We start from the raw sequence: 20,746 nt of genomic DNA, 5'->3' as shown, positions 1-20,746 counted from the left end.
ATGCAAAACACCAGCAACTCCATCATTCAGCCTGCAGGATTTTACATTGTTGGCTTGAGGTCAATGTCTTACAGTAATATCTATGTCATGTTCCTCACGGTGCTTTATGTGATCACAATCATGTGCAATGTCTTTCTGATCACCATTATTTACTATGACCACCGTCTGCATGTCCCAAAGTTCATGGCCGTTGGTAATCTGGCTGTGGTTGATATTGTTCTCAGCACCTCTCTTGTGCCTGGCATGATAAAGGGTTACATTGTTCTAGACAATTTTGTGCCATTTAAACTATGCCTTGTGCAAATGTACACTTACTATACATTTGTATCCCTCGAACCATTTTCCTTATGTGTTCTCTCTTATGACAGGTTCATTGCAATCTGTTTTCCTTTAAGACAGGAGTCTATAAACACAAACACTAGAATGGCTTACATAATCAGTGCAGTTTGGTCCTTTTGTTTTGCTACAGTTTTTTATGCTGTTGCATCCATACCAACTCTGTCCTTTTGTGGTTCTCTTGAGGTCCACAGCTATTTTTGCGACTATGCTCCTGTTTTAGTACTTGCTTGTAGCGATACGACGCCCCAGTGGAACTATGGCACTACTTTAACTATACTTTTTACTGTTGTACCTTTGATTTTGATTTTCTTGACCTATATGGGTATACTGACTGCTGTATTCAGAATGAAAAATAATCAGAGCCGTTATAAGGCACTGGCCACGTGCACAGAACACCTCATAATAGTGGCCCTATTCTTCATACCTATTGTAACCATCTTCTGTTTAACATTTTTTGGAATTATTTGGAATCCAAATGTAGGTCTGGTGAGCTTGTCTTTGTCGTCCCTCATCACACCCTGTGTGAATCCCATCCTCTACTCATTGAAAACTAAAGAGATTCGAAGAAGGATTTATTCTTCGTTAACCCAGAGATGGTCTGTTCAGTCTCTAAAAACTTCACATTAATGTACCATATAACTTAAGTGTAAAGTGCTGAGATATTTATAATATTATCTTGGAGGCTTTCTGTAATGCTTCTGTGATGGTATTACACTGTGCTCATATTCCTGTTTTTCAATTAAATATATAATTCTTTTTTGCTCCGCAGTAATTTTGTAAAAACTAGCACTCTTTAATTTGCACAGTTTAATTATACAGCAACTATGAAAATGAAATAATCATGTATGCATGTGAATACATGCATTAGTTCATAAATTATTTAAGAATGGTTGGAGACAAACAATATTGTGAAACTAGTGCATTATTTAGAATTTCTTTCTTTGTAACCACAATGTCTTTTATGCCAATCTAAAAAGTCTAAATTCACTATGAAAGCACAGTGGCCTAGGAAAATTGAACCACTTCAGCCCACTGCAATTGTCTTTTATAACACTGCAATCTAGTGGGTGACAGTTGCAAGTACACTTGCCATTTTTCTTATGTTGATGAATGGATTTGTATCCTTAAAAATGTAGTACATGTACTGCCCTTGCTATGAAATGTTCCCGGCTAGACAAGTTATGAAACCTTAAGCTATTGGCACCTTCATTAACTGTATTTATCATTATTGTATTAACTAGCTGGACAGTACTTGCACAGTGCATCAGTGGGTAATATGAAAGCAGATCCAAACTCCAGAATTTATTTGTGATTTTCACAGTTATTGAAGGCTGTTGTTAGTTTGCTGTCTACTTAGCTTCTATAAAAGCAGAATCTCGGTGGCAGACAATTATGCACTCGATACATCTGGTTTAATTTATATTCACATCTGATTTTAATTTCATCATACATCGCAGCAGCCATCTCTTAATATTTCAATAACCATTATAGGTGATAAGCTCATCTCCATTTAATGAAATTGATCATTGTTAATGTCCATGACTGACCCAGCCACAGCCTGGGCTTGAACCCAATCAAATATTTCTGGTGAAACTTTAAAAAATGCAGAGCATGAGATGTGAACAAGTGAGGAGAAGGAAGATAATTGCCAAATCCTGATGTGCAAAGCTTGTTACATCAAAAAAAAAAAAAAAAAAAAAAAAGACTTAAAGTTGTAAAGATGCTTCAGCTAACTACTGAGTTAAGTGTATGAATACTTGCAATGTATTAATAAACTAATGAACACCAAATTTAGGGTGACCTCAGCTGACCTCTTAAATTCCCGATTCTACAAACTAAATAAATCTTCTCACTAATGATGAGGCTTTGCCTCTCCCTTTTTATTATTTATTATTATGATACATTTTTGACTTTGGGGAGATCAATTAACTCATTCAGTTCATTGTCATGTTTACATTGTCTCGCTACTAAGGTCATTAACCCTGACCCTCATGAGATGAGAGCAGCCTGGGGTTAATTAGAGAAAAAGTCATTCACACAGACTAGACCTGATTTGTTTGTTTCAGCACTGCCTTAATGGGACAGACAAATTAGTCACTTTGTGAATGTTGTCTTTATTTAGAGAGATTTAGGTTGTTCGGGGAGTCATTAGTTTGTGAGTGTGTGTTTTGTAATTTTTTAATACAGTTTGTATACAGAAGGCATCCATAAAAAATGGCTGTGTTTTGCTCTAAACTTTAAAAGTTTATGTCCAAACAATGGTCATTCTGGTAAAGGTTTGTCTGACCAATGGCAGACTGGAAACATTAGCTCATCTGGAAAAGCTTTGTTAGATCAAAACACCTGGAATTACTGTACCTTTGTTCATGAACCATTATGATTCTCAAATGAAACAGTGCCTTCAGACGTCTCATAATAATTTAATTTAAACTACTCGGAAACTTGTATTCAAACTTCATGGAAGTGCTGTCATGCAGTCTCTCTTTTTTTCTCAGTCTTCGTCCATCACATTCATGTCATCTCCTGAAGTATGCAGGATTGTCTTGTATTTTATAAAATTTTAAAGTTAAAAATATATATTGTTATAGAGTATCTCACAAAAATAAGTACACCCCTCACATTTCAGCAACCATTTTAGGATATCTTCTCAAGGGACAATACTATAGAAATGAAACTTGGATATATTTTAGAGTAGTCAATGTGCAGCTTGTAGAAGTATAGATTTACTGTCCTCTAAAAATAACTCAACATACAGCCATTATTGACAAAATAGCTGGCAACAAAAGTGTTTATGATTTGTCTGCTTGACAGGACCATACAAAGTTTTGTATCTTGCATTAGAGCAGTTAAAATCAAGTGCTTTAAGTACAATTATCTCATACTGGCCACTGGATGTTCAACATGGCATCTCATGGCAAAGAACTCTGAGGATTTGAGAATTAGAATTGTTGCTCTCCACAAAGATGGCCAAGGCTATTAGAGGTTCAGTAACACCCTGAAACCGAGTTACACTACATTGGTCAGGGTCATACAGAGGTTTTCCAAGAACAGGCCTTGCGAGGGTTAATCAATGAAGTTGAGTACTTGTCTGTGAGTCAGGTGCAAAATCTGACTTCAAAAAACAGACACATGAGTGCTACCAGCATTGCTTTGAAGGTTGCAGAAGCAGAAGTTCAGCTTGTCAGAGCTCAGACCATACGCAAGGACACTACAACAAGCTGGTTTGCATGGGCGTCATCCCAAAAGGAAGCCTCATCTAAAGCTGGCTCACAAGAAAGCCCGCAAACAGTTTGCTGAAGACAACCTGTCCAAGAGCATAAATTACTGGAACCATGTCCTGTGGTCTGATGAGACTATAAGATAAACTTATTTGGCTCAGATGGTGTCCAGCAAGTGTGGCGATGCCCTGGTGAGGAGTACCAAGAAAATTGTGTCTTGTCTAAAGTCAAACATGGTGGTGGTAGCATCATGGTCTGGGGCTGCATGAGCGCTGCTGGTACTGGGGAGCTGCAGTTCATTGAGGGAAACATGGATTCCATTATGTACTGTACATTCTGAAGCAGAACACGATGCCTTCCCTCCAGAAACTAGGCCGAACGGCAGTTTTTCAACATGATAACGACCCAAACACATCACCAAAATGACAACTGCCTTGCTGGAGAAGCTGAATGTGAAGGTGATGGGGTGGCCAAGTATGTCTCCAGACTTGAACCCTATAAAGCACCTGTGGGGCATCCTCAAAAGTAAGGTTGAGAAGCGCCATGTGTCTAACGTCATAGACATATATAGAGAGTAGACGCTGCATCGACCGATACTCCCTACTGGCGCTGACGAGACGTGGGGCCGCCATCTTGGACCGGTCACCCGCTCCACTCAGTGTAATCTGTTTGGCAGGTGTAATGAGCTGTCAACGCATTTAATTAATCATACCTCACGGAATACCGAACTGATTTTCACGCGTTTTTTTTTTTTTTTTTTTGCTGCAAAGGTCATAAATATAGCTGTGATACATGACACATGGTTTGGCATATTTTAATATTGATAGTGAGCTTAACAGTAATATAATGAATATCTCCGTTCCTGTGATAGTATTGGGTCTTTTAAGAGGGTCTAAAGACTTACAACATGGACTTAGTTCATTAAAAGCACTTCTAATGCGTTATGGTTTGTATAGTTTTATTCTATTTTCATTTGGCTGTTTATTAATTTGACATTGTTGTTCATTACTGATATTCTCCTTAATGTAGTCTTACCATGCTGTTATTATATTTTGTAGTGATGGGAAAATGAAGCTTTTCGAAGCACTGAGGCTTTCCCCTCAACTGTATTGTAAAAAGGTTCATTACTCGAAGCTTTTCAACACGTTGCACACTAATGACATCTTGTGGTCAAAGGTGGAAAAAGTTGCCTTTGCGTCCCAGATCTCAAAGCGATTTTGGACAGTTTCATCAAATACATCAATTTGTGCTACGAAAACCGTCAGAAATAAAAAAATAATAATAATAATAAAAATGTCATTTTACTTGAATTAATCTGTAAATAAACTTTTTTTATAAAATTCTAAAAGTATAAGCATGGTTTATGTAGGCATATAGACCTTTTTCCTGAGTAAACGATGAGCGCCGCCATTACGAATTCTAACCTCAGATTGAATGCTTTTCTGTTCCGGTTTCCATAGGAACCCATTCAAATAGCGTCCATCTGTTTTTAATGTAGCTAAAGTCCGCTGCTTCGTGTCATCTACACACTCATTAAAGTGAGGCACTGACAAATGACGGTCATTGCGACATTGCCAAGTGATGGCGCTATGGAGCCATGTGCTTTTTAAAAACATTTGAATAGGTTTAACATTAGTTTATTAGCTCGGAATATACCCTAATTTGACTAGAAACAATGCAGACCGGAAATGCAAAGCATTCTTTCAGTTAAGAGCCGGACTTACTTCCGTGTTCAGGAAAAAGGTCTATATTTTATAGATTTTTAAAGTTAAATATGTATACTGTTAAATATGCAATGCCATCCTAACTATAAAGTGTGGTGATGGACATTTTTGTCCTCTTCAGAGGCAGGGACTGGTCATGGAGGAAAAAGATGAACACAGCAAAATACAGAGATATTCCTAATGAAAATATGGTCTAGTGCTCAGGATCTCAAACTAGGCCGAATGTTTAACTTCTAATAGGACAATGTCCCTATAAGCACACAGCCAAGACACTTTAAGAGTGGCTTCGGGAATGACTCCAGCTTGACCCCAGACCTGAACCTGATCAAACATCTCTGGAGAGACCTGAAAATGACTGTCCAACAGTCACCATCCAACCTGAGAAAGAATCTGCTGAGAATGTCACCTTTGCATTGCATTATGCCTCTGGGAGTTTTCATTGTAGTTATAAAAATGAACACAAAAATAAACAGATTAATTAGTGACAGCTAGTTACACCATCATTAATCTCACATTAATTAAGTAAGTGCTAATGAATGTCTATTCTCTAAAGACTATTTAGATACTGAGATTATTTCCTGTTTAATGACACCTCTGGAGGAAAAAAAGGCCAATATATTGCCAAAAATGTTCTCAAGTTCTCATTTAGGATTCACAGTGATCCTGGACTGTGAAGTGGAGGCAGAAACTGCAGGGAAGACAACAGCATCTGCATTATCCACAAACTACAACATCACTGTTGCATGTATGTATACGATTAAGACAATCATTGTAACATGTCAATGATTTTCATTGTGATATTTCTGGTTGAATGTGAAGGCCTATGTCATTTAAATGTTATGAAGGTGACATTTAAAGCACAGACTATTTGTGACTGTTTCTCACAGGTATCTGATTTCTCGACCACTGAAAGCAAGGTTGTAAAAAAGGACGGACATGCAAAACGCCAACAACTCCATCATTCAGCCTGCAGGATTTTACATTGTTGCATTGAGTTCAGTGCCTTACAGTAATATCTATGTCATGTTTCTCACTGCGCTTTATGTGATCACAATCATGTGCAATATCTTTCTGATTGGGGTTATTTTCTATGACCACCGTCTGCATGTCCCAAAGTTCATGGCCGTTGGTAATCTGGCTGTGGTTGATATTGTTCTCAGCACCTCTCTTGTGCCTGGCATGATAAAGACTTACATTGTTCTAGACAATTTTGTGCCATTCAATCTGTGCCTTGTGCAAATGTACACTTATTATACTTTTTTATCACTTGAACCACTTTGCTTATGTATTCTCTCTTATGACAGGTTCATTGCGATCTGTTTCCCTTTAAGACATGAGTCTATAAACACAAACACCAAAATGGTTTATATAATCGCTGCAGCTTGGTTTTTTGGTTTTACTGTATTACTGTATGGCACTTCATCCATCCCATCTCTCTCATTTTGTGGCTCTCTTAAGGTCAACAGCTATTTTTGTGATTATACTCCTGTTTTAAGACTTGCTTGTGGTGATACAACATCCCAGTGGAATTTTGCCACTGCTTTAACTCTACTCTTTATAGTTTTCCCTTTAATTTTTATTCTGTTGACCTATATGGGTATACTGACTGCTGTATTTAGAATGAAAAATAATCAGAGCCGTTATAAGGCGCTGGCCACGTGCACAGAACACCTCATAATAGTGGCTTTATTCTTCATTCCAATTTTTATTATTTTCAATCTTGGATTTTTTGGATTTATTATCAACTCAAATGTAAGAACAGTGAGCTTGTCTTTGGCATCCCTTCTCACACCCTGCGTGAATCCCATCCTCTACTCACTGAAAACTAAAGAGATTCAAAGCAGGATTCATTCATTGTTAATGAAGAGACTGTCTGTTCATCCAAAAAATTCACATTAATGTACAACATTGTTATTTGGAGGCTTTCTGTGTTGCTTCCTGTAATATTTTGTGGTCATTTCACTTTTGGTTTGCAGTTAACTTTGTTTACCTTGCAGTATTTAGTCACAAAGAACACATCTCCATGTTTATCTATACTGTGCAACACCTCTATACTTTTTTCAGCCATCTTTGTTTGCTCTTTTCTTTCATACACCCTTTAAAATGTTGTACATCTCTATGTTTGTCAAAACCCCTGCAGTCTTATTCTATTTTTATTACCACACACATGAATAAAGTGTTTCTTTCAAATAACTGCACTGTTTAAAACTTTCTTTCCCCTGTATCCAATGTCTCTGATGAAAATCAAAAGCTGCTTGGTCTCCAAATTGCCAGGTTAAGCTATACTCTGAAAACTGCTGGCTGACTGACCAGAATTTTAGACAATTAACTTAGTACATGAAATTAATCCCACTTATCATTCATTTTATATTGCAATAATTTCACATTCAATCTTCAAATGATTGTAGAAACATTATTAAGACAGTATATTTTTAATATTTGTTAAATATGTTTTATGACTGAAGGTGAGTATCACTGATACCAATATTACTGATGTCTCTTTTTCCCTAACATTTAACCATTTACTATAGCCATTCAACATTACAGTGTAATTGAGTGCTATCAATTTGAACATTTATTAGACTTTAAACTTATAGACAACTTCTAATTCAAGTGAACTTAAAACAATCTTCATATCAACCCATTATTTACCTGTGCCCTTCAACAAGCAGGAGATTTGCAGAAATTGAATAAACACTAAATATTAAATTAAATATAGGTGAATCCTTAAAGCTACAAAAGTAATTGATTTCCTCTTTTTTTCCTTTGTTCTTTGATTAATAGACATTACAGTAGCTGGGCTATTAGGTTATTTGGCTGCTATTACTCTAAGAGCTCCCACTCCTGAACTTGACACGAATCTGACACACTGTCAGAGTTCTACCCCTACAAGATGCACCAGCCACGCCCCCTGAAGACACACACACACGTTCACTATCACCTGACTACTAATCACTCACCTGAATCCAATCAGCTCACCTATATATACCCGGACAGATTCACTCCTCGTTGTCTGATCTACCGATCACACCCCGGCTTTCTCCCCGTTTGGACTCTATGTTCTCCTGGTTCCAGATCGAGATATCACCTCCGTACTCAGTGGACATTTCAGATAAGATATACACATCCTCTCTACCTGTTAATAAACTTACCTTTTTATCTTATACTCTCACCTCCGTCTCTGTCTCCCTCTGTGCTGTGACAGAAGATCAGACCTACAAACAAAATGGACAACGAGGAAACACCTGCACCAGATCAACTCACCGAACTCATCAAAGCCTTCAAAGCGGCGCTACAACCATCTCCCGCGCCGCCATCTGCCTCAGGAAGTCCCATGGCTTTACCAAACACATACTCCGGTGAAGCGGCTGAGTGTAGCGGTTTCCTACTACAAGTCCAACTATATATCAAGATGCAACCACAACAATTTCTCAATGATGAATCGAAGGTAGCTTTTCTCATTTCTCTCCTCACTGGAAAAGCTCTACAATGGGCGAAGTCAATATGGCAAGCCAACACGACGTTAATTCAGTCATTTGAACAATTTACCTGTCACTTTGCTGAAGTTTTCAGTTCCAACACAGATGTACTCACCACTTCTGATCAGCTCTTCCGACTGCAACAAGGTTCCTCATCCATCCACGAATATACACTCCATTTCCGGACGCTGGCGGCGGCTAGTGGCTGGAACGAAACTTCACTGCTGGGTGCCTATCGTCATGGTCTCCACCCAGATATTCGCGCCGCTATGGCCATCTATGATGACAACATCGGGTTGGAGACCTTTTTACTACGAGCTACGAAGGTATCTCAGCGCCTAGCCGCCTGCCAGCCCACTGAAACCGCTCCTCAGTCCGCTACGGTGGCAGCTTGCTCCCCAGTACCAGAACCTATGCAACTTGATTCTACTCGTCTCACGTGGTCCGAACGCCAACGCCGCCTCAGGGAAAAACTCTGCCTATACTGTGGACAACCCGGCCATATTCTACGTACCTGTCCTGTCAAACCCCCACGTCCGGTGGTGAGTACCATTCAGTCAGACATTGAAACTGCTCATCTCACCCTAATACCTGTGACGCTGCGTACTGCTAAAGAAGATCTTTGTGTTTCTGCTCTCCTTGATTCAGGCTCCTCGGGAAACTTCATATCCCAAGAATGCATAGATCTGTTACAATTGTCACGTCACCGCCATAACCCGGAACTATCTGTTAAAACCATCCAAGGAAAACCACTCGGACGTGGGCGGATCCGATATTCATCTCCATACATCACTCTGCAAATTGGCCTATTCCACCATGAGCAAATCAAGTTTCTGGTACTGGAGGATTCCACCGTTGACATCATCCTGGGACGTCCTTGGCTCCACCGTCATCATCCGGAACTCCGCTGGGATCCTTGTGACATCATCGGATGGAGTAAGCACTGTCTGAAGAACTGCTTTACACGTTTACCCTCACCAGTTTCTGATCCTGTGACCATTGCATCAACCAAGATTGAAAGTCCTGAGACTGACACCCAGGTGGAGATCCCAGCGGAGTACGAGGATTACGAGGACGTCTTCAGTAAGCAAGCTGCCACCCAACTTCCTCCTCATCGGCCATGGGACTGTTCCATCGATCTGCTACCTGGGGCTCAACTACCTAAAGGACGCATCTACCCCTTGTCCAACCCGGAGCGCCAGGCGATGGAGGAGTACATCCAGGAAGCTCTGAAGCAAGGATTCATTCGACCATCCACCTCACCAGCTGCTTCAAGTTTCTTCTTCGTGGGTAAGAAGGATGGAGGTCTCCGTCCCTGCATTGATTACCGCCAACTCAATGCCAACATCACCCAACAACCTTATCCACTGCCACTCGTTCCTGCCACCCTCGAGGAACTCCGTGGGGCTCACATCTTCTCCAAGCTGGACCTGCGGAGTGCTTACAACCTCGTTCGTATTCGTGCGGGAGACGAGTGGAAAACAGCATTCATTACACCTGCTGGCCACTACGAATACTCGGTTATGCCCTATGGTTTGTCCATCAGTCCCTCTGTCTTCCAAACGTTTATGAACGAGGTGTTCCGGGAATTTCTCCACAAATTCGTGGTTGTCTATATTGACGATATTTTGATTTATTCCCGGAACCAGGCCGAACATCGCCAGCACGTCCGTCAGGTCCTTCAAGTCTTGCGCCAACATAAGCTATTCCTCAAGCTGGAGAAGTGTGAGTTCCACCAGACTAAGATTCAGTTCCTGGGTTATAACATCAGCCCCGAGGGTGTGCAAATGAACCTGGATAAGGTTCAATCCATCCTACAGTGGCCCAAACCCAGTACAGTCAAGGAACTTCAACGCTTCCTGGGGTTTTCAAACTTCTACCGCCGATTCATAAAGGACTACAGTCTCATCACTGCCCCTCTGACCTCCCTCCTACGTGGTCGACCTAAACATCTGGTCTGGACCTCCTCTGCCCACGAAGCATTCCAACGACTTAAGAAGATTTTCAGCACTGCTCCTCTCCTGCACCATCCCAACCCGGATCTCCCATTTGTAGTCGAGGTAGACGCCTCTACCACCGGCGTCGGAGCAGTGCTGTCTCAAGCAGCTGGTGAGTCCACTCTCCTCCATCCCTGTGCCTACTATTCTAAGAAACTGTCTCCGGCGGAGCAAAATTATGATGTAGGCAACCGCGAGTTACTCGCCATCAAACTCGCCTTGGAAGAGTGGCGTCATTGGCTGGAAGGGGCTAACTACCCGTTTACCATCATCACGGATCATAAAAACCTTCAATACCTCCGAGAAGCTAAACGACTTAACCCCCGCCAAGCCAGATGGGCATTATTCTTCACACGTTTCCAGTACAAGATTACCTACCGACCAGGATCCAAGAACATACCTGCTGACGCTCTCTCCCGACAATTCTCCCACGACGCCGTGGTCGAGCCTGAAAACATCATTCCCTCAGAACTCATCGTTAGCCCCATCCAGTGGGACATCGACACCGGGATCAACGAAGCCACTCTCCAAGAGCCTGCTCCGCCGGAATGTCCAGAAGGTAAAATCTTCGTACCCAGCTCCCAGCGTCAACACCTTCTGGACACAGTTCACCAGTCTCCGGGCTCTGGACACCCAGGTAGCAGACGGACCCTCTCGCTCATCCAAGCTCGGTACTGGTGGTCCAGTATGACCCGGGACACCATCAGGTACGTCCAAAGCTGCTCAGTCTGTGCCACCTCTAATATCCCTCGTCATCTACCCACAGGAAAGCTGATGCCACTACCCATCCCGCAGAGACCCTGGTCCCATCTCGGGGTAGACTTCGTGACGGACCTCCCAGAGTCAGAAGGTAACACTTGCGTGCTGGTTGTTGTTGACCGTTTCTCCAAGGCCTGCAAATTTATCCCCCTGGCAGGCCTACCTACGGCTATGAACACTGCCGAGTTACTCTTCCAGTACGTATTCCGTCATTTTGGTCTCCCCGAGGAGATTGTGTCGGACCGGGGTCCACAATTCATCTCACATGTATGGAAGTCATTCTTCAAAGCACTTGGTATTTCTGTCAATCTCTCATCAGGATATCACCCGCAGACCAACGGCCAGACTGAGAGGAAGATCCAAGAGCTTGGACGTTACCTCCGGTCATACTGCTCCGCGGACCAACACAGCTGGAGCAGGTTCCTCCCGTGGGCCGAGTATGCACAGAACTCGCTGCGTCAGGAGACCACCGGACTTACTCCCTTCCAGTGCATACTCGGTTTTCAGCCCCCGCTGTTTCCCTGGACGGAGGAACCCACTAATGTTCCAGCTGTAGACTACTGGTTCCGAGAGAGCGAGAGAGTGTGGGACTCAGCTCACCAACACCTTCAACGGGCCATCCGACGCCATAAGGAGTTCGCCGATGCTCGTAGAAGACCCACCCCACTATACCAACCTGGAGATAAGGTGTGGTTATCTACGAGAGACATCAGGCTAAGACTACCCTGCAAAAAGCTGAGTCCCCGCTACATTGGTCCATTCGAGGTCCTGAGGCAGATCAACGAAGTGACATATCAGCTTCAGCTCCCACCCAGGTACCGAATTCATCCCACTTTTCATGTATCACTACTCAAACCCTACTTTCCCTCTGCCACAGATGATCCTGGAGCTGAAGCTGAGACCCCTCCTCCAGAGATCCTGGATCAACCCTCTATCTACACCGTGAGGGAGATCCTGGATTCCCGACGTCGGGGCAGCCGTCTGGAATATCTCATTGACTGGGAGGGGTACGGACCGGAAGAAAGATCATGGGTGGCTAGAGACGATATTCTGGATCCTCAACTTCTAACGGACTTCCACCAGAGCCACCCAGGACGTCCTGCCCCTCGCGGTCGTGGTCGTCCTCGACGTCGGAGAGGGGCGTCGGGAGCCGCCCCTGGAGGAGGGGGTAATGTCAGAGTTCTACCCCTACAAGATGCACCAGCCACGCCCCCTGAAGACACACACACACGTTCACTATCACCTGACTACTAATCACTCACCTGAATCCAATCAGCTCACCTATATATACCCGGACAGATTCACTCCTCGTTGTCTGATCTACCGATCACACCCCGGCTTTCTCCCCGTTTGGACTCTATGTTCTCCTGGTTCCAGATCGAGATATCACCTCCGTACTCAGTGGACATTTCAGATAAGATATACACATCCTCTCTACCTGTTAATAAACTTACCTTTTTATCTTATACTCTCACCTCCGTCTCTGTCTCCCTCTGTGCTGTGACACACACATGCTCATAGCTTAATTTGCGCTTTAATATGAAATGATACAGGCTACAGTGCGCACCGTGTGCATGCTACAAGCACAGTATAACGGCTGACAAAACAGAAAAATTCGGTTTTACTGCCACTGAAGTAAAGTCGAAGTGCTCATCTGAAAAGCCTCTTGTTTGATGTCTGGCGTTTTGCAACTAAACAGACTTCTTGTAAAGAAATAAAGAGACAGAAGCAGCAGTTGTGAGTGGGGTGGCCAACCCTAGCTACACCCCTGCATCAACTACGTTAAATATTTTAACTGGAAAAATTAACTGACTTCTTTAAAATGCTCATTTTGACAAGTTTGTCAAGTTGTCAAATGAACCTGGTCTAGAGTGCTCAAGATCTCAAACTAGGCAGAATGTTTAACTTCCAATAGGACAATGACTCTAAGCACACAGCCAGGACACTATAGACTTTGTGAACATTCTTGAGCTGGACCCCAGACCTGAACCAAATCAAACATCTCAGGAGAGACCTGAAAATGGCTGTCCACTGACAAACACAATCCAACCTGACAAAGAATCTGCAGAGAGGTATGACAGACAATCTGTAAATCCAGGTGTGCAAAGCTTGTCACATGATATTCAACAAGACTTACTGCCATTATTGAAGTACTGAATAAAGCAATGTAATATTTCTTTTTTCTTTTTAATACATTAGCATGATTCAATAACTGCATGGCTTGGTTCAGCTACCAAATCAGATGTCAGAAGAATGGACAATCTGGACCAGGGGCATCAAACCTCAGACCCCCTTGACCCCCCTGGCCCCGGGGAATGTGATATTAAGATTGCAAACACCCACAATACCCCCCCCCCCACCCCACTGAACGGGATTTTGAGGGGGCCCCTTAGCAGAGTCAGTGCACAGGGCCCAGAATTCTGGGCTAATTCTGTGCTCTCCTGCCCATCCTCCAGGACCTGTACTTTACTAGAGTGAAAAAGAGGGCTGGTAAAATCATCACTGATTCTGAACTGTTTCTTCCCACAGGCCATCTATATCTTTCGAACAGTTAAATGCCTCCCAAGATCTCCCTCTGTTTAGTGCAATATCCTGTAAATTCCCTTCATATCACCCATAATACTAATACAGTACAAATAAATAAACAAATACATTTTAAATGTGAGTCGACCTCAGTTGACCTCTTCAATTCCAGATCCTACAAACTAAACAAATCCTCTTTTTAAAGATCCACTGAAGTGCTTTGAAACACGCTGTATTATTCTATTTATTGACGTATTCAACTGAAAAAGGAAGAAAGAGCGGACCATATCAAGCAATTTCGCCCCCCTTTTTTTAATAGCTAATAGCATTTTGTTTATCAGCCTAGGCTAGAGCTGTTGAGCTCAGTAAAACCACATTTGACAGTGTATGACAACCACAATCTCATCCATATTGCAAAAAAATATAGCATTTTGTGTAGATTTCAAATAGATCCAATGCGTTTTATGGTCTGTGCTAGTTTGCGCATATGATTCACTCCATGCTATCATGTCTCTGGACCGGAGAAGACTATGTGTGTGCTGCGGTAGTTAGCTTGACACAGCGTGAAACCAGACTTCTTTTTCGCCCCTAAATAGTGCACTATGCGCTATTCATCTTACAGAAAATACAAATTCTGTGAACAAGTGACCAATTTTAGCTGCAGCTTAAATGTCTATTTATAGTGTAGAGGGGCGGGACGCTTTGGATTAGGGATGCACCGATACGTATCGGCCGATCACTTGCACGTTTTGTCAGTAAAGCCGGTTCTGTAATCAGCGGTAAATGCCATCAGGTGCGTGATTTCACGTTGAGCCGTATATACTACACACAGCCGTTGTTCACTGACGAGCTGCGCAAATCAATGTTCATTATCAGTGTGAAAGTGCGCAGCTCGTCAGTGAACAACGGCTGTGTGTAGTATATATGGCTCAACGTGAAATCACGCACCTGATGGCATTTACCGCTGATTACAGAACCGGCTTTACTGACAAAACGCGCAAGCATGATCGGCCGATTCGTATCGGTGCATCCCTACTTTGGATTCTAGACACCATTTGATTGGACAGAAAGCTTGATGAGAACAGAGCCATTGAGAAACAGAGTTGCGACACTCCCATAGGCTTCCATAGGAACTGAGGAAAGCGGAAGTAAAGTGTGACATGGAGCGGCCAATAGTTCCAAACAACCAATAGTTCCAGCATTGAAGCCCATTCATTTCAGCACTTCTCAAGCACAGTCGCTGGAAAACTGAAGAAATTTCTGAATTTTTTTAAATTTTAACGCATCAATTGACCTGTCGGAAAACTGGCCAGTAGTGGTATTTTATGAAGCGTGTTATAGTTAATGTTTATTGTTAGATAATAAACAGTAATACTGTAATTGCAGTCAGATAACGTGAGAAACACCGTAATAGCGACCATAACCAGATACTAGTTGTCATATTTTTACGTTTTTAGTCTTTCTGCAATCTTTCTCTCCCTGTAGGAGGTTGAATGAGTTTCAGTAAAGACTGCGTTCAAGAAATATGATAAAAATGTATGCGGAACGCAATTGGTTGCCCTGTGTTTTTTTTTAAACACTATTTTCATCTTTTCTATTATGTTAAATGCTAGCCTAGAATCTAGACGTGCCCCTAGCGGCAGCAAATTACATTTGCTTCCAAGGGCAGTCTAGTTACTCTCCGTTCACTTGAGATTTCTAAAAATCCAAAATCGACCGGGCCAATCACGAGTCGGTGGGCGGGTTTAACATGATGACGACTGACGTGCGACCATAAGTTCCGGGCTTCAGGCATTCTCTGGTTCCGTGAGAGATAGAGCGATGGCTGCTGCTAGCAAACAACTTTCTTTCAAATCGGCTTTGGCTGCCACTCTGAAAGACTTGAAGTTAAGCTTTCCTCTGAGAAAAGAACAAAAAACTGCACTGAGGTCGTTCTTACTAAAGAAGGATGTATTTGGAGTTTTGCCAACCGGATACGGCAAAAGTTTGATCTACCAGCTAGCTCCGCTGGTGGGAAAAACCCATGGGACTCTGACTACATCACCTTCTTCGATGCTCTGATTGGTTGTAGCGCTATCCTATTGCGTGGAGAGGGAGTTTGAAAGACAACAGTTTATCCCACCCCTCCGATTGAGCCCTGTCTATGGAGAGTGCCCAGACCCTACATTTATGTGGGTCTGGCTCGTCAGGCTAGTTAAATGCCATATTTGCTTGTCTTTTATAATATTCACTTGTATATTTGAATATCATAAAATAACGAGTAAATTACTTTTTTTATTTAACATTAAATTGTTAAATCGAAACATATAAAAAAATGTGTGTTTGATCATGTCCAAATACACATTCAAATGTATTTAACCTTAAATATTACACTAACTGTAATAAATACTATAATAGAAAATGTTATCTTTTAAATGGTCAGGATCAATATTGCACATATTATTTAGTACAAAAAAACTCCTCAAAATATTAACTAAATAGAACTGAACTATATATTACAATTATTTAATTGAATAAAAGTTACAGCTAAGGTGTTTGGTCACATTTGACTGCCAAAGAGCATAGGAACATATTAATTATGTCTCTTTATCACTCCCCAGAATAAAATGCGTTTGTAAAGCATATTCAGAGTAGTTATCATCACTACACAATCAATGCACATTATGTGTTAATAATTACTCGAAATTGCTTCAAATATAGTAAAACTGCTGTCTATCCTACTTAAACCCATTCAAACACATTGACAGCGCGGAGCTGTTTGGAACTATTGAGAGCTCTATAAACCACGTGACTGCGCGGCGGTGAGATCAAAGCGTGTCGCAACTCTGTTTCTAAAGGCTCTGGATGAGAAGCTGAAGTGCAGGATGATGTCATTAAAATGGTTGATCCATATTGGGGGAAGTTAGAAACTGTAAGTTTTGACTGTTTATATCTTGTAAATGCTAATTTTGTCATTCTTTTGAAGCTTACTAGCTTATAGATAACGTTTAGTCTAACATATTTATACTGAAAGCCAAAAAACTTCAATTTTGATTTCATGGGGACTTTCACGGTTTAGGGCTCTTTCTCTCATTTTCTTTTCATTTAAGTCCAAAGAGTATCATGTAATTTTTTTTTAGTTTAGAGAGATCAGTGATATCGGATGAAAACTGTTGTGTTAACATCGTGTCTGCTTTAAGGCCTTTACCACTGGCCCTAATGAGATGAGAGCAGCCTGGGGTTAATTAGAGCAGAAGCTTCACACGGTCTAGACCTACCTTGTTTGTGTTTCAGAACTGCTTTAATAAGACAGACAAATTGGTCACTTTGTCAGTGATATCTTAATTAGCTTGTTTGGGGAGTCATTGGTTTGTTTATGAGTGTGAGTTTTTCCCTTAGGATTGTAATTTCTTTATACAGTAGGTATCCATAAGGAAGTGGCTCTGTTTTTTTCTAAACTTTACATTTCAAGTTTCAAACAATGGTTCTTCTGTTAACGGTTTGTATGAACAATGGCAGATTGTCAACTCAAAACACCTTGAATTTAGACGTTCAGTGAATCCAGTAGCCTCTGGATGCAAATCCCTTATACAGCTTTGATTAAAATGAATTAAAGTCCTGACTATGTATTAAGCTGATTATGCATAAGTTTCCATAAGCATTTAAAAAGTGGGTTATGAAGATAAAATAACTAAATGAATAAATGTGACGTGTTTTACCGAAACAACGCTGTTTGTTAATGAAGCATTACCTTCAGGCATCTCATATTAATTTAATGTAAAAGAAAGCGGCAGAGACTGGTCATGGATGGAAAGACGAACACAGAAAACACAGAGATATCCTTCATGAAAACCTGATCCCACTCAGATTCTCAGACTAGGCTGAATGTTCAACTTCCAACAGAAAAATTAGTCTAAGCACACAGCCAAGACACGATAAGAGTTGGGGACAACTCTGGCAATGTCCTTGAGTGGCCCTTCTAGACCCCAGACTTCAACCTAATCAAACATCTCTGAGTCTGGAGAAGCCTGAAAATAAATTTGAGTTATGACCACAACCTTTCTGAACTTTTGCCATCTGGTCAGCGACTCAAAACACTAGGCACTTGCATATCTAGACACAGCAGCAGTTTCTTCCCACAGGCCATCTCTCTTTGTGGAATAGTCATGGCCACCCCACTGGTCATTATAAATGTTAGTAGAATCGGTTATGCATTTCATCTCTAATGCACAGCCAGGCAGGCAAGCCGCTCTAGACACACAGTAGCCAGCCCTCTCCCCCGCTCGCCCCTCCCTCCCTCCATGCCGCTGTTGCGCGCACAGACAGCAACAGCTCAGCGCGTGCCCGTCGCTCAACAATTTCAAAAGGAGTTAAGAACGAAGACGAATAAGACTACCGGTAAGTAAGCACGTCAAAAATATTCTTCAGTAAAAGAAGACGGGGAATTATGTGTCGGACAAGTGCTTATATATATATATATATATATATATATATATATATATATATATATTTGCAAAATAAAACTGAATTGTTGTGCAACTCAAAATGTTAACTGTACTGTTATTAGTCCATGCACATTATATCATTAGTAACATTAAACATAACACAATAAACCAAAGTATATCAGTAGGAGTTTCCTAAAGTCTTTACTACAACTGTAGAATAAAATTCTGAAATTATGGTTTATAGTTTTGGTGTGCCACCCCAAGATTTTAAGTGGCACCATCTGGCTACCCCTATGAAAAATTTCTGTTCAAACATCCTTCCTTCATACCAGTCAATTTCCCATTAACCTTGTTTTATGTTTTATTACCACACACACACACACACAAAACTAAGTCTTTCTTTTTAATAACTGCACTTCTTTTTCCCTCTATCTATCTCTGATAGCCATTTGGTCTGCAAAGCGCTAAGCTGGAACGATATTTATCATTATCTAAGGCACTCCAGCAAAGTTGAAACTGGTCGCTGACTGAGCAGTATTTGTTTAGAAAATTAACCTAATACATGCTGCTTAAGACAACAGTCAACAATAAATCATAAATATGAAATATGTAGAAAATTACCTCGACTGAATTCATAACAAGTGCCGTGGCTTTAGTACTTCAGCCGATTTCAATGGTCTGATACAACAATACCATCTAGTGGATGACAAATGTAATTACGTCTACTTTCATTTGACTTTTGTCAATGAAATGGACCCGGACCCTTAAAAATGTAACACACTTCCTGTTCATGGTAAGAAATGTTCCCGACTAGACAAGTTATGAAACCTTCCTGAAGCTTTTGAAATCTTAAACTGCAAAGGCAAGTTTATTTAAATATCACACCTTTAAGAGTTTTGCTACTGAGACTCGAGCGTGAAAGACAACTGAATACTGATATACGAGCGGTTGTTCTTTATCGATTTTACTTGTAACGTTACTATTTATGAATACTGTCGTTGTTACTTATTGTAACACATATTAAATCATAATTTAAATTATAAGGATGGCATCGACTCCTTCTCCATCCCCTCACAACCGGAGCAGGAGTGAGGACGAGGATGATCCAGTGGACGGGATGATTTCCAGGACAGGCTGTGCTCAGCTGCACTACGCTTTACAGGACTGTATGGCTGAGCATCAGGACTGGAGGAAGTGTCAGACTGAGGTTCAGAAGTTCAAGGAGTGCATGAGCACCTACCAGAACACTCGCAAAGAGCAGCTCCTCAAGCAAAGGACTTCTGCCACACAATCTGCCTGATGAACAGGCCTCTGGGACAGATTTACAATAAAACAAACATCCATCTTACATTCCTAAAGAATGTGTAGTGTCAAGACTGTCTTTAAAAAATGCAAGAATACATGTTTCATGACTTATGAAAGGTGTACTTATGCAGTACATTTTAATATATCGTTAATATCAAAGTCCCTTTAAAGGAACCGTATGTAGGATTGTGGCCAAAACTGGTACTGCAATCACTTTCAAAATACTGAAGAACGGTGTATCCCCTCCCGCTCTAAAATGTAATAATGTCCCATATCTCAAAAATGCTGCAGTAAAAAGGTTTCATATGAGTTTTGCATATAATATGGGCCGTCTTGAATAAGAACTGATCATTGTTTTTTTCTACTTATTAGACTCTAAAGTCTAATAATGTCCCATTTCTCAGAAAATAACCGTCAAGTACACCAATAAATAAAACGGATATTAAAGCAGAAATGCAAATAAATAAGTAAAAATTCACGAGCATTTTGTAGTATTATCTCTCAGTCCTGGGCGTCTAGATGAAAAGCGCTCTGCAAGCGCGTTCTCTCTGTGTTGTTCCTGAAACTACCGTAATCACTGTAATATGCGCGCACACTTAAAATCAATCGCGGCTGGCTTGACCGTGTTTTTCTGAACCGCGGCTGGCTTTACCGCAGTGATTATTCGCATGCTTTAAAAAAAAAATTATAAAAAATACGGGACAAAACCCGTCCCGTATTGATTCAAAACGGGACGCGCAATTTCATTCTCAAATACGGGACGATTCCGTATTTTAAGGGACGGGTGGCAACCCTAGTCCGAACAAAGATTGTTTTCATACCCTGCTCGTGGTGTGATATAAAGCTTTTTATGAACGCATTTAGCACGGGCGCCCGTGGAAAATCCACTGTGTACGGAAGCAAAGTTAGCCAAACATAGATGAATCTTACCTGTTCAGGAGAAAATCAGCAAGGATGGCGTCTGTCTTCAAATACTTC

General features: G+C 41.3%; 3 protein-coding genes across 3 annotated transcripts; all 3 read left to right on the top strand.

The window, feature by feature from the left end:
* Window positions 1-966, top strand: LOC141298936 (olfactory receptor 10A4-like). Its single transcript, XM_073829232.1, has one exon. It carries the CDS (start codon window positions 1-3, stop codon window positions 964-966), a length of 966 nt encoding a protein of 321 aa, XP_073685333.1.
* Window positions 967-6,217: 5,251 nt separating this feature from the next.
* Window positions 6,218-7,180, top strand: LOC141299880 (olfactory receptor 10A4-like). Its single transcript, XM_073830242.1, has one exon. The coding sequence runs from the start codon at window positions 6,218-6,220 to the stop codon at window positions 7,178-7,180; it is 963 nt and encodes a 320-aa protein (XP_073686343.1).
* A 12,063-nt stretch (window positions 7,181-19,243) lies between these two features.
* Window positions 19,244-20,246, top strand: coa4 (cytochrome c oxidase assembly factor 4 homolog). The gene is made up of 2 exons (XM_073829758.1): window positions 19,244-19,325; window positions 19,508-20,246. The coding sequence occupies exon 2, from the start codon at window positions 19,509-19,511 to the stop codon at window positions 19,761-19,763; it is 255 nt and encodes an 84-aa protein (XP_073685859.1). The 5' UTR covers window positions 19,244-19,325; window position 19,508; the 3' UTR covers window positions 19,764-20,246.
* The last annotated feature ends 500 nt before the right edge of the window (window positions 20,247-20,746 follow it).

The sequence above is a fragment of the Garra rufa genome, chromosome 23 (genome assembly GCF_049309525.1).
Source record: "Garra rufa chromosome 23, GarRuf1.0, whole genome shotgun sequence".
Classification (NCBI taxonomy): Eukaryota; Metazoa; Chordata; class Actinopteri; order Cypriniformes; family Cyprinidae; genus Garra; species Garra rufa.
Note: the sequence above shows the minus strand (reverse complement) of the source record. Positions and strands in the feature narration are given on the sequence as shown.

Coding starts and splice junctions, on each gene's coding strand:
- LOC141298936 (XM_073829232.1), top strand. CDS start 1: ATGCAAAACACCAGCAACTCCATCATTCAGCCTGCAGGATTTTACATT.
- LOC141299880 (XM_073830242.1), top strand. CDS start 6,218: ATGCAAAACGCCAACAACTCCATCATTCAGCCTGCAGGATTTTACATT.
- coa4 (XM_073829758.1), top strand. CDS start 19,509: ATGGCATCGACTCCTTCTCCATCCCCTCACAACCGGAGCAGGAGTGAG.